This window comes from Callospermophilus lateralis, chromosome 3, assembly GCF_048772815.1.
Source record: "Callospermophilus lateralis isolate mCalLat2 chromosome 3, mCalLat2.hap1, whole genome shotgun sequence".
NCBI lineage: Eukaryota > Metazoa > Chordata > Mammalia > Rodentia > Sciuridae > Callospermophilus > Callospermophilus lateralis.
Window position 1 is genome coordinate 100,378,820 of NC_135307.1, and position 13,165 is coordinate 100,391,984.

The window sequence follows — 13,165 nt, forward strand, 5'->3', positions numbered from 1 at the left end:
TTATAATATTTTCCCCTCTTCACAAAGAGTACTAAAGAGTATGCACAATCAGCCATAATATGTACAAATAGTCCTAGTCTCTCCAGTTATTTTTGAAAAACATAAAACAATACCTAACACTAGTACCTAGTCACTTCTTGAAGTCATTAAGATTTTAATTCTGTTCCTTGAATTATATTCCGAATCTTCTCAGCATCATTTTGCACAATTTTGTTAGCTGGATCAATCTTAAGTGCAGCTTCATAATCCTGTAGGCCTACGTTAAACAGCAATTATGATTAATAAGTAATTTATATGTATTTGTCTTATCTAGATGATATCTCCCCTGCACTAGTACTAGGCAAGTGTTCCACCTCTGAGTTACATCTCAGCAGCTCAGGAGGCTGAGACAGGAAGATAGCAAGTTCGAGACCAGCCTCAGCAATTTAGCGAGGCTCTAAACAACCTAGTGAGACCCTATCTCAAAATTACAAATAAAAAGGCCTGTAATACCAGTGGCTGGGAAGCTGAGACAGGAGGATCACAAGTTCAAAGCCAGTCTCAGCAAAAGCGAGGCACTAAGCATCTCAGTGAGACCCTGTCTCTAAATAAAATACTAAATAGGTATGGAGATGTGGCTCAGTAGCGAAGTGTTCCTCAGTTCAATTCCTGGTAACCCCCAACCCCCAAGGAAAAAAAGAAAGGCTGGGAATGTAGCTCAGTGGTAAATTGCCCCTGGGTTATATCCCCATTTCCCCTACCCAAATAAAATAAAAATAATAAAAAGTAACCTGTAATCCCTGTGACTCCAGAGATTGAAGTAAGAGGATAACAAATTCTAGGCCAGGTGAGCGCAGTGGCACATGCCTGTGATCTCAGCCACTTGGAAGGTTGAGGGAGGAGAATCAGAAGTTCAAACCCAGCCACAGCAATTTAGTGAGTGCCTAAGCAACTTAGCGAGACCTTGTCTCAAAATAAAAAAAATTAAAAGGGCTGGTGATGTGGCTCAGTGGTTAAGGGCCCCTGGTTTCTATCACTAGTACAAAAAAAAAAAAATTCTAGGCCAAACTGGGTGAGCCCCTATCTTAAAATAAAATATAGAAGGACTGGGGAATGTAGCTCGGTGGTAAACAACCCCTGGGTTCAATCCCCAGTGCTGAAAAAAAAAATTTAAATTAAAATTAGAAAAAGAGGGGCTGGGGCTGGGGCTGGGGTTTAGCAGTAGCAAACTTGCCTGGCATATGTGAGGTACTGGATTCGATTCTCAGCACCACATATAAATAAATAAAGGTCTATCAAAAACTTAAAAAAAAATTAATTAGAAAAAGAAAAGAAACCATATAAAGTATGGTTCAGGACAATCCCTAGGTTTCAAATCAGTTTTCTATCTTCCATAGTACCTATGAGACTAGAAATTTTTCAGTGATTTGGGAAATAATTATGATTTCATTCAGGGTTCAATAAGAAGCAGTTATTTTAAATTCAAGCACAAATAAGCTAACAGCTTAAGTCATTAACATTTGAATAAACTCAATGAAATTTACATACCCAAAGTTTACTTTTATCACTCCAATGAAAAAAATAATAAATATATCTTACTTAGATATATTTCTAGATTTTTCTTTTTGGCAGAGCAGGGGATGTTGAGATTTGAACCCAGGCCTTTTCACATGCTAGGAAGGTGCTCTAACACTAAGCTACAGCTCTGATCTGAAACTCAATTGATATTTATACTCACAGAGTACACTATAGTATGTGCTTTTTTTTCTGTAGTTATCTACAGTAAAGTTCTTTTATTTTTATTTTATTGGTTATTCAAAACATTACAAAGATTGCAGAATCACATCGGTTACACATCCACATTTTTACATAATGCCATAATAGTAACCGTTGTATTCTGCTACCTTTCCTATCCTCTACTATCCCCCCTCCCCTCCCCTCCCATCTTCTCTCTCTACCCCATCTACTGTTATTCATTTCTCTCCTTATTTTTTTCCCATTCCCCTCACAACCTCTTATATGTAATTTTGTATAACAATGAGGGTCTCCTTCCATTTCCATGCAATTTCCCTTTTCTCTCCCTTTCCCTCTGACCTCATGACTCTGTTTAATGTTAATCTTTTCCTCCTGTTCTTCCTACCTGCTCTGTTCTTAGTTGCTCTCATTATATCAAAGAAGACATTTGGCATTTGTACAGTAAAGTTCTTTAAGGAAAATTTGTTTCAAAGAAAAACACTGTGGATTATTTAATAAGAAGAAGTAACTCCATCTCAATCTTTATCCAAAAAGCAAATGGAAAGAATATTTGGGGGGGAACAAGGAAAACTCAGTTCTAGTTCCAAGTGTCTGCTATGCCACTCACTTCAGGCAAATTACTTAACTTCTGCCATCCTCTATTTTTTCATCTTAAAAAAGAGGGTTCCCTGTAGCGCAAAAATATCTAGGTTGCTATAATTTCTTTCTTTCTCTCTCTTTACATAATGTTTTATTTTATTTATTTATTAACTTATTTATTTATTTTGAGTACTGGGGATTAAACTCAAGGGCCCTCAGTTGCCCAGGCTGGCCTAGAATTCACAATGACTCAGATACCCCAATATCTGGGACTACTATTCCCAGTTTCATGTTGATACTTTCTCTTCTCTCTCTCTCTCTCTCTTTTTTTCTTTTTTGGTACCGGGAATTCAATCCAGGGACATGTTAGCTACATCTCCAGCACTTTTTTACTTTTTTATTTTGAGACAGGGTCTCACTAAGTTGCTGAGGCTGGCCTCAAACTTGCAATCCTCCTGTTTCCTGCCTCCTCCTGAGTTGCTGTGAATACAGGCATGTGCCACCACATCAGCTTCATGTTGTTATACTTTCTAAAGAGTACTTTACAATGTTACATTCCTGTCTTGATTATTATTATCCACATGAAGTTGGATATGATATTAAAAAAATGTGGCATATAAACCTAATTTGGATAAGACATTAAAAAGGGATGTAGCTTGCTGGTGGGACTGCAAATTGGTGCGGCCAATTTGGAAAGCAGTATGGAGATTTCTTGGAAAGCTTGGAATGGAACCACCATTTGACCCAGCTATTCCCCTACTCGGTCTATTCCCTAAAGACCTAAAAAGAGCACACTATAGGGACACTGCTACATCCATGTTCATAGCAGCACAATTCACAATAGCAAGACTGTGGAACCAACCTAGATGCCCTTCAATAGACGAATGGATAAAAAAATGTGGCATTTATACACAGTGGAGTATTACTCTACATTAAAAAATGACAAAATCATAGAATTTGCAGGGAAATGGATGGCATTAGAGCAGATTATGCTAACTGAAGCTAGCCAATCCCTTAAAAACAAATGCCGAATGTCTTCTTTGATATAAGGAGAGTAACTAAGAACAGAGTAGGGACGAAGAGCATGAGAAGAAGATTAACATTAAACAGGGATGAGAGGTGGGAGGGAAAGGGAGAGAGAAGGAAATTGCATGGAAATGGAAGGAGACCCTCGGGTATACAAAATTACATACAATAGGAAGTGAGGGGAAAGGGGGAAAAATATAAGGGGGAGAAATGAATTACAGTAGAGGGGGTAGAGAGAGAAGGGGGGAGGGGGGATAGTAGAGGATAGGAAAGGCAGCAGAATACAACAGACACTAGTATGGCAATATGTAAATCAATGGATGTGCAACTGATGTGATTCTGCAATCTGTATACGGGGTAAAAATGGGAGTTCATATCCCACTTGAATCAAAGTGTGAAATATGATATATCAAGAACTATGTAATGTTTTGAACAACCAACAATAAAAATTAATTTAAAAAAAAGGGGATGTAGCATATAAACCTAATTTGGATACTTTGGTTAGAAAAATGATAGAATAAAATTTAATAACAAAATCAGAAATAAAATATACAGGCTGAAGCTCATTTCTTGGAAATGAATCATTAAGAAGCAGCCTTTAATAGTTGAGTAAAGGGAAACTGAATGGGCATCTGGATAAGGAGGCATGAGAAGAGGAATGTTGAAGGTAAACTTATGGGTATTGAACCAGGGCCTCATGCATGCTGGGTAAGTGCTCTTGTGACCTAGCCACCTCCCCAACCCTTCTAAATATATTAAAAATGAAAGAATTAGCCACGCATGGTACTCAGGAGGCCGAGGCAGGAGGTTTGCAAGTTCAAAGTCAGCCTCAGCAATTTAGCAAGGCCCTAAGCAACTCAATGAGACCCTGTCTCTAAATAAACACAAAAAGGCTGGGGTTGTGGCTCAGTGGTTAAATGCCCCTGAGTTCAATCCCTGGCACCAAAAAAAGAAAGAAGGAAAAGAAAAAGTTAAAATAAAAGAAATTCTATGACTTCTAAATGCCTTGGGTTAAATTATGGACCTTAGTAGAGTATCACAAAGAAAAGCAATGTTTATAAATTGTGATAGATAATTTCTGAGTTTGTGTGGGCGTGTGCATGCACATGCATATGTGTATGCTTATAAAGTGTAAAATATACACACACTGTTTTTTGTGGGGGTTTTTTCCCACTAAGCATTGAACCCAAGAGAGCTCTATCACTGAGCTACATTCCTAGCCCTTTATATTTTTTATTTTGAAAAAAAGCCCTTACTAAATTGCCAAGTAGCTTCAAACTCTTGAACCTACTGCCTCAGACTCCTGGGTTGGTGGGATTACAGACATGTACCACTGTGCCAGGCTGGTCTGACTATCTCAAGTGAATCATTTATACAGTTTATTACATATCCATCTATAGAAATGTTGTCTGATAATACAGCATATTCCCAGACCTAAACTCATTGTTCACATCTTGTTCTAATTCTCTTCTACAATTAGTTTCTTTCTTTATTTACTTATTTATTTTTGCAATGCTGGGTACCAAACCCAGAACTAGGCAAGCACTCTTTTACTCTACCACTCTACTACATCCCCAGCCCTACAATGAACTTTTAAAATATAATTTCAAAATAACTTTTTATTTAATCAGATAGGTTGCAAAGAATAAATTAAATGCTAAAAATCTTTTAAAAATGGAGTCCTAAAAACTCATGATCCCAGCTGGGCATGATGGCACATATCTATAATCTCAGTTACTTGGGCAGTCTGAGTTAGGAGGATCGCCAGTTCTAGGCCAACCTGGACAATTTCTTGAGACCTTGTTTCAAAATTTAAAAAAATTTTTAAGGGCTGGAGATGTAGTTTAGTGGTGGACCATTTGCCTAGCATATGTGAAGCCCTGGGTTCAAATTCCAGTATGAAAAAACAATCATGATCTTTTAATAATCCCAATGACTTTTTTATGAGAGTAGATGTGGATGTTAAAACATTTCTACAAGCTGGACACAGTATCACACGTACCTGTCAGCTACTCAGGAGGCTGAGACAGGAGGATCACAAGTTCTAAGCCAGCTTGACAATTTAGTGAGTCCTCATCTCAAAATAAAATTTAAAGGATTAGGGCATAGGTCAGTGGTACAGCAGTTGCCTAGCATGTTTGAGGCTCTGGGTTCAATCCCCAGTATGGCAAAAATAGAGAAAGCAAACAAAACCCATTTTCTATCAATTTTTTACCTTCTACATACAATTCCAGTTGACAGAATGCTGTTCCACGTCGTACATGTGCCTTCATTCTTGCATTAGCATTGTCTGCAACATGTGGTGTCAGTAATTCCAGAGCCTTACAAAACACAAATACATAATTAACAAGATAAAGACATAACTTCCTAATTTAAACTTGAGCAAAAACATGGTAAAAATATGAACTTCAAAACATGCCTTAAGCCTTCTCCCACTTAAATTTTTGGCTTAGCAGATACAGTAATTTATAAAATACATATATTTATGTTAAACAATTTAAGGAATTCTTCAATTGTTTCTGTATGGGATTATACTCCCTCACCGAATGATTTGTTTTCTTTGGTGCATGCACCTTTACTAGCAGGAATGATTAAGTAGCATTTGGGATCTTTTGTATTTGGATTGGGTGACTCAGTTTATTCTTTCATTCAATAAATATTTGTGCACAAAATTGTGTTAGTCAAAGGAAAGCTGGATTGAAAAAATATTATAAGTTCAAAGTTTGAAGATAGGCTTTTTTCTTCCATATCCTCAATCTCAAGGAGCCACATACAAGACTTTGCTTGTGACATGCCCAATAAAAGAAGTTACCTTGAGGGCTGGGGATGTGGCTGGGCTGGGGATGTGGCTGGGCTGGGGATGTGCTCAAGCAGTAGCGCGCTCGCCTGGCATGCGTGCAACCTGGGTTCAATCCTCAGCACCACATACAAACAAAGATGTTGTGTCCGCCGAAAACTAAAAAATAAACACTAAAAAATTCTCTCTCTCTCTCTCTCTCTCAAGTTACCTTGATATAGAAAAGAAGAAAAAGCTGTAGAGTTTAAGATAGTCTAATTGACTCTAAAAATGAAAAAATGATTATGGAAATATTCTTTTACTATGCAAATGGCAGAAATAACAATGGAATAGTAAGTGTTCTTACTGCAAAACTTTAATAATAAAACAGCACAACTGACAACCTTTTACCAATTTCCTTGTGAATTCCAACTATTATGCCATGTTAATGCATAATAATAATTGAAGGTGATTTCTAATCTAACTCAAAATTTTTTAAAAATGCCATTTCATAGTCCATTTAAAAAAATGATTTAAAAATGTAATAAGGCAAGACAATTCTTTAAATCCTTGAGATTCAATTGTTTAAATTTAAAAATAGAAAAAAGAGCATAATTTCCTACCTTTCTCTTTTTGTTGTAGTTGTGTTGAATGTCCTCTACCATATATCCCAAGACCAAGAGCTTTATTTGTTTATTTATTTATTTATTCTAATTTATTATATATGATAGAATGTATTACAATTCATATTACACATATAGAGCACAATTTTTCATATTTCTGGTTGTATATAAAATATATTCACACCATTCATGTCTTCATACATGTACTTAAGGTAATGAAGTCCATCTCATTCCACCATCTTTTTTACCCTCCCTTCCCCTCCCACCCCTTTGCCCTATCTAGAGTTCCTCTATTCCGCCCATGCTCCCTCTCCCAACCCCACTATGAATCAGCCTCCTTATATCAGAGGAAAAAAAATGGCATTTGTTTTTTTGGGATTGGTTAACTTCACTTAGCATTATATTCTCCAACTTCATCCATTTACCTGCAAATGCCATGATTTTATTCTCTTTTATTGCTGAGTAATATTCCAATGTGTATATATACCACATTTTCTTTATCCATTCATCTATTGAGGGACATAGAGGTTGGTTCCACAGTTTAGCTATTGTGAATTGTGCTGCTATAAACATTGATGTGACTGTGTCCCAGTTGTATGCTGTTTTTAAGTCTTTTGGGTATAGACTGAGGAGTGGGATAGCTGGGTCAAATGGTGGTTCCATTCCCAGCTTTCCAAGGAATCTCCATACTGCTTCCATATTGGCTGCACTAATTCCAATAAATAGGAGAATAACAATTTTGTGAATGTGTGCTGGGGATAGAACACAGGGCCTCACACACAAGGTCATTAATCTATATACCCATCCACAAAGGATAATAATTTTAAACCACCATATATAAATAAATAGATAGATAAATATATACCTTAGAAGAATCTTCAATGGCCTTGTGTAAGTTTTTTAGTTTTAGGTGGCAAGCAGCCCGATTCAAATATAATAGAGGAATCTTGTTATTCAGTCTTATGGCTAAATTGTATGCATTAATAGCTGCCAAATAGTCCTCTGTTGCAAACAATTTGCTAATAAAACAAAAATGGAAAAGAAAGACAAAATAACATTGAAACAGAAACAGAGAAGTAATATCAATTATATTTGGAAAAGGGGATGGCTTACCTCCTTTTTTATTCCCTGCAGGATGGACATTGTTGATTACACTAACTATTTCTCTACACACACAGCAGCATCCAACCTTAAAAGGAGGGGTTTTACCTCCCTCCCCAAAAGTAGTCAACAATAGGTTAAGCCAGTAAGCATATTTTCATCCTTCTTGCTATAATGATTAATTCAAGGATGGGCTTGTGACTTAAGTTGGTATATTCTGAATGAAGCTGTGATTTTGGTTTTAAAGTTGGAGAAAAGTTGAGAAAACTCCCCATGCTCGATGTGCATGAGGAGACCTAGATTGTTGCTGTTCATTTTTTCTTTTTTTTTTTTTTCAGTCGTGGGGATCAAACCCAGGGCCTCATGCATGTTAGACAAGTATTCTGCCACTAAGCCACAGCCCTACTGTTCATTTTTAACACACTAGGGAAAACTACATTTAGAATAAAGCTGATACAATGGAAATATAAAAAGAATTAAAAGGCAGAAAGAAACTCCATCTTTTGTGATACAGGTAAGTGGTTAGATCAAGCTTTACCTGAAATGCGAAATGCATTTATTATTTTGCTTATAAAAGCAAATGCATTCCTTTTAATAAAAAGCCAGTATTATAGTCGGGCCTGGTAGTTCACTCCTGCAATCCTAGCTACTGAGGAGGCTGAGGCAGGAGGATTAAAAGTTCAAGGCCAGGGCTGATGTTGTGGCTCAGCGGCAGAGCGCTTGCCTAGCACATGTAAGGCCCTGGGTTTGATCCTCAGCACCACATAAAAATAAATAAATAAAGGTATTGTGTCCCACTACAAAAAATAAATATTTTAAAAAAAGAAAGAAAGAAAAAGAAAAAGAAAGTTCAAGGCCAGCCTCAACAACTTAGGGAGACTCTGCCTTAAAAAAAAAAAAAAAACATTTTTTTTTAAAAATGATGGGAGATACAGGTCAGAGCACTTGCCTAAAGTGTGCAAGGTCCTGGGTCTAAACTCTAGTACAAAAAAGAAAAAAAGCCAGTATCAGTGTGTCTTATGAAAGTACATCAACCAATACAACTTAGCACTCAGAACAGAACAAGGACATGATGCACACTAAATAAAATGACAAGTTAGGCCATACTAGTTAGGTACTGTACTTTTCCAGAGAAAAATAATTAAAAGGACATATACAGTTATGTACCACATAACAATGTTTCAGTCAATAATGGACTACACATAAAATGGTTGTTTCTTAAGATTATTATCACCTAGTGATGTCATACCCATCTGAGTTTGTGTAAGAATACTCCATGATGTTCACATAATGACAAAATCATCTAATGACATATTTCTCAGAACATATCCTGGTCATTAACCAATTCATGACTTATAGATGTATAGAAAAAAATTCATTATGAGGGATTGGCTCATACAGTTATGGAGGCTAAGAAGTCCCAAGACCTGGCACCTGCAAACTGGACACCAAAGAAAACTAGTGGTATAGTTCTAATCAAAGCCCAAAGCCTGAGACCTAGGGGAGCCAATGATATAAACCCTGGGTGTGAAGGCCTGAGAACAACTGTGCTGATGGCCAAGAGCAAAAGATGGGTGTCCTAGCACAAAAAGAATAAATTTGTCTTTCCTCTGACTTCTATAAAGTCTCATTGCAAGGCAAGATTTGTCAGCTTTGCTTGTAATACTCTTATGAAAAAAAATTGTTTTCCTTAAGATTGGCCTTCCTCAGCTTTGGTGCAAAACCTCTTTGTATGCAGCACCTACCTGGGCTCACCTCTGCATTGACTTGATGGGCAAAGGGAGTAGCCAACATGAAGCTCATGCTACTTGCTGTGTCTTACATAATAATATCCGTTGTCTCTGGCCTCCATGAGACTCCTGTGTTGTTGGTGGTGTGTGTGTGTGTGTGTGTGTGTGTTTCATTTTTTATTTTTGTTTGCAGTATTGGGGTTTAAATCCAATGGCACTTTACCACTGAACTACATCCCCATCCTTTTATTTATTTATTTATTGGTACTGGGAATTGAATTCAGAGCTGCTTAACCACTGTGCCACAACCACAACCCTTTTTATGTTTTATTTTGACAAAGGGCCTCACCAGATTGCTCAGGACCTCACTAAATGGCTGAGGCTGGCTTTGAACTCATTATTCTCCTGCCTCAACCTCCCTAGCTGCTGGGACTACAGGCATGTGCCACCACACCCGGCCTTTTTAATTATTTATTTCGACATAGGGTCTCACTAGTTTTGTTTAAGCTGGCTTGGAACTTGCAATTCTCCTGCCTCAGCCTCCTGCGTCACTGAAATTACAGGAATATGCCACATCCAGCTCAATCTCTTGTGTTCAAGAGTGTGGTGGGCTAATCCCTCATAATTCTTGTAGAGGCATAGACTCAAACTAAAGTATTGGAAGAAATTCAATTTGGAAAGTATAAACTGTGTACTGTGTTGGGAGAAAATAGTAACAGGTGGTTACGAATCTGCATGAAAAACCAGGAGGCTGAAGCAGAAGGATCACAAGTTTGAAGCAAGCTTCAGCAACTTAGCAACCTGTTTCAAAATTAAAATTAAATTTAAAAAATTTTTCTTTTTTTTCTTTTTTTTTATTGGTTGTTCAAAATATTACAAAGCTCTTGACATCTCGTATTACATATATTAGATTCAAGTGGATTATGAACTCCCATTTTTACCCCAAATACAGATTGCAGAATCACATTAAAAATTTTTTAAATTAAAGGGGTTGAGGATGTTGCTCACTGGTACGGCACTTGCCTAGCATGTTCAAGGATTTAGATTTAGTTTCCAATAATGCAAGAAAAAAAAAAAAGTCCAATGTAAAGTAAAAGAACATCCAACAAGCAGATGGAATCCAGCTGCAGAAAAGGCAAAAGCAAAAAGTCTGACTAGCATAAGTTGGCACTAGAAGCAAGGAGCAGTTTCCCACATACTAAACTGTGATTTGGAATCATAATTACCCTAGGTGGCAAGAGGAAAAGCAAAAGCAAAGCACAGCCTCAATTTTAAAATGACTGGGTTTTTAGGTAGGCTATAAAACCTGACACTTAGAGAAAATTAAAAAAAAAAATTTAGACACTAGAGTTTGGGTAGAAGGTAAATTTACATAACAACAATAATAAGATGCTAGACTGTAGAGTTATATATCCTAATATCTTCTAATCTTATGTTAGAATTTGAGAGTGTGAGGTATGCAGATGGGATTCGAGTGACCCTAATATGGGGAAAGAAGAGATTTTAAGTATATAGCACAAAAAAACTCATGCTAAATATTAAGCACAAAGTAATGTCAAAGGGATGAAACAATGGTTCATCTCTCTCATATGACACAGGTATCTGGAAAAGTAGTTATTAAAGTTATTTACCAATTCTGAGCTGTATATACCTATTAAATAACATCATACCATGTATATACTTATATTAGAACACACAGACTATTTTATGTGAGATGTTCTCAATAAAGTTACTTGGGCCAGGTGTGGTGGCATATACCTGTAATCTTATCTACTCAGGAGGCTGAAGCAGGAGAATTGCAAATTCAAGGTGAGGCTGAATTCAGCAAGACCCTGTCTCAATATTTTAAAAATTTAGCTGGGCGAGGTGGTGTACACTTGAAAAATCCGAGCAACTTGGGATGCTGAGGCAGGAGGATCATGAGTTCAAAGCTAGCCTCAGCAACTTATCAAGGCTCTAAGCAACTCAGTGAGTCCCTGTCTCTAAATAAAATACAAAAAAAGGGCTGGGGATGTGGCTCAGTAGTTGAACACCCCTGGGTTTAATCCCTGGTACAATTTTTTTTTTTTAATTTAGCAGGGAATAGTGGTCCAAGCCTGTAATCCCAGCAACTTGGGAGGCTAAAGCAAGAGGATTGCAAGTTCCAAGCCAGCCTCAAGAATTTAGCAAGACCCTCAGCAACTCAGTGAGACCCTGTCTCAAAAAAATAAAAAAGTCTGAGTATGTACTCAGTGGTAAAGTACCCCTCTCTCCAGTGCAAATAATAATAATAATAATAATAAAATTTTAAAAAGGCTGGGCATGTAGCTCAGTGCTAGAGCACTTTCCAAGCATGCATGAGGCACTGGTTTCAATCCTCAGTACCACAAAGAGAAAGAAAAAAAAAAGGAGCTATCCACAATGCCTTTTGGAAAGGTAAATACTTTCATGAGCAAATAAAATCACCTGATTTTTTATATATATATATATATATATATATATATATATATATATATATATATATATATACTTTTTTTTTTTAAGATAGCTCTGGTGTTTATGACACAACAGTAGAAGGCTAGGTAAAGAAAGATGAAAACATTCTGTTCTTTTCCTAAGAATGCTTTCACGTGTTGTGGGACAGGTATTGGGAAGTGAACACAGGGACCTCACATACTTGCTAGGAAGCACTCTACCACTGAGCTATATTTATCCCCAGTATATTTGTTTATTTATTTTAAATTTTCTTTCTTTTTTAAAAATATCTTTTTAGCTGTAGATGGACACAATACCTTTATTTTATTTTTATGTGGTACTGAGGATCAAACCCAGTGCCTCCCACACAAGAGGCCAGCACTCTACCACTGAGTTAAGACCCCAAGCCCCTTTTTATTTTTTGAGACGGTCGGGTCTCACTAAATTGTAATCCTTCTGCCTTAGTCTCCCTAGGCACTGGGATTACAGGCATGCAGTAACCCCAGCCCATTTTTTGTTTTATATTTTCAGACAGGACCATGTTATCTTTGGACACTGATCAAAAAGCAAACCTCTCCCTGTCTTCCTGCCAAAGTTCCTATTTGTGGCCTTTTAAACCCTTAGTCTCTGCACTTTCTCCCTCCTGTTTCTGCTACATCTGTATCAACTCCAAATCCTTTCCAACACCTCAACTTCTCTACAAAATGCTTTCTTAAAATTTATCTGGCTCTTCTCTAAAGGCAGTGCTATTTCTACCACGAGGCCCCTCAATTCCCAATCAGGAGACCTACAGGGATTGGCATTTTCCAGGCTCAATTATGCTAGCTCCATTTCCTCTTGGTCCACTAGACCTCTCACAGCATCTCAACCTTCCTAACAAACCTAAACACCATGGCTTCATATCTGAGGTATTTTCCCATGAGCAATCACTGGCCTCTTGTCTTTTATTGTACTTGTTAATCAAAATTCCAACACTGGTTACATATGATGGTGCACACCTATAATCCCAGATGCTTGGGAAGCTAAGGCAGGAGGACTGCAATTTTGAGGCCATCCTGGATGATTTAGCAAGACAGTGTCTCAAAATAAAAAATGGAAAGGGCTGTAGCTGTAGTTCAGTGGTACAGCACTTGTCTAGCATG

General features: G+C 37.2%; 1 protein-coding gene across 3 annotated transcripts in view; it reads right to left on the bottom strand.

Annotated features, from left to right (window-relative positions):
* Dnaaf4 (dynein axonemal assembly factor 4) overlaps positions 1-13,165 on the bottom strand; it is a 45,163-nt gene continuing 31,998 nt past the window's right edge. For 2 of the 3 annotated variants that reach the window (XM_076848596.2, XM_076848597.2), the window contains exons 7-9: positions 7,604-7,757; positions 5,555-5,660; positions 1-256 (exon numbers count right to left, since the gene is read on the bottom strand). In XM_076848596.2, the coding sequence (XP_076704711.1) occupies positions 147-256; positions 5,555-5,660; positions 7,604-7,757 (370 nt within the window). In that variant the 3' untranslated portion in view covers positions 1-146. The remainder of the gene's footprint in view (positions 257-5,554; positions 5,661-7,603; positions 7,758-13,165) is intronic. The other variant, XM_076848598.2, reaches the window with a different exon arrangement.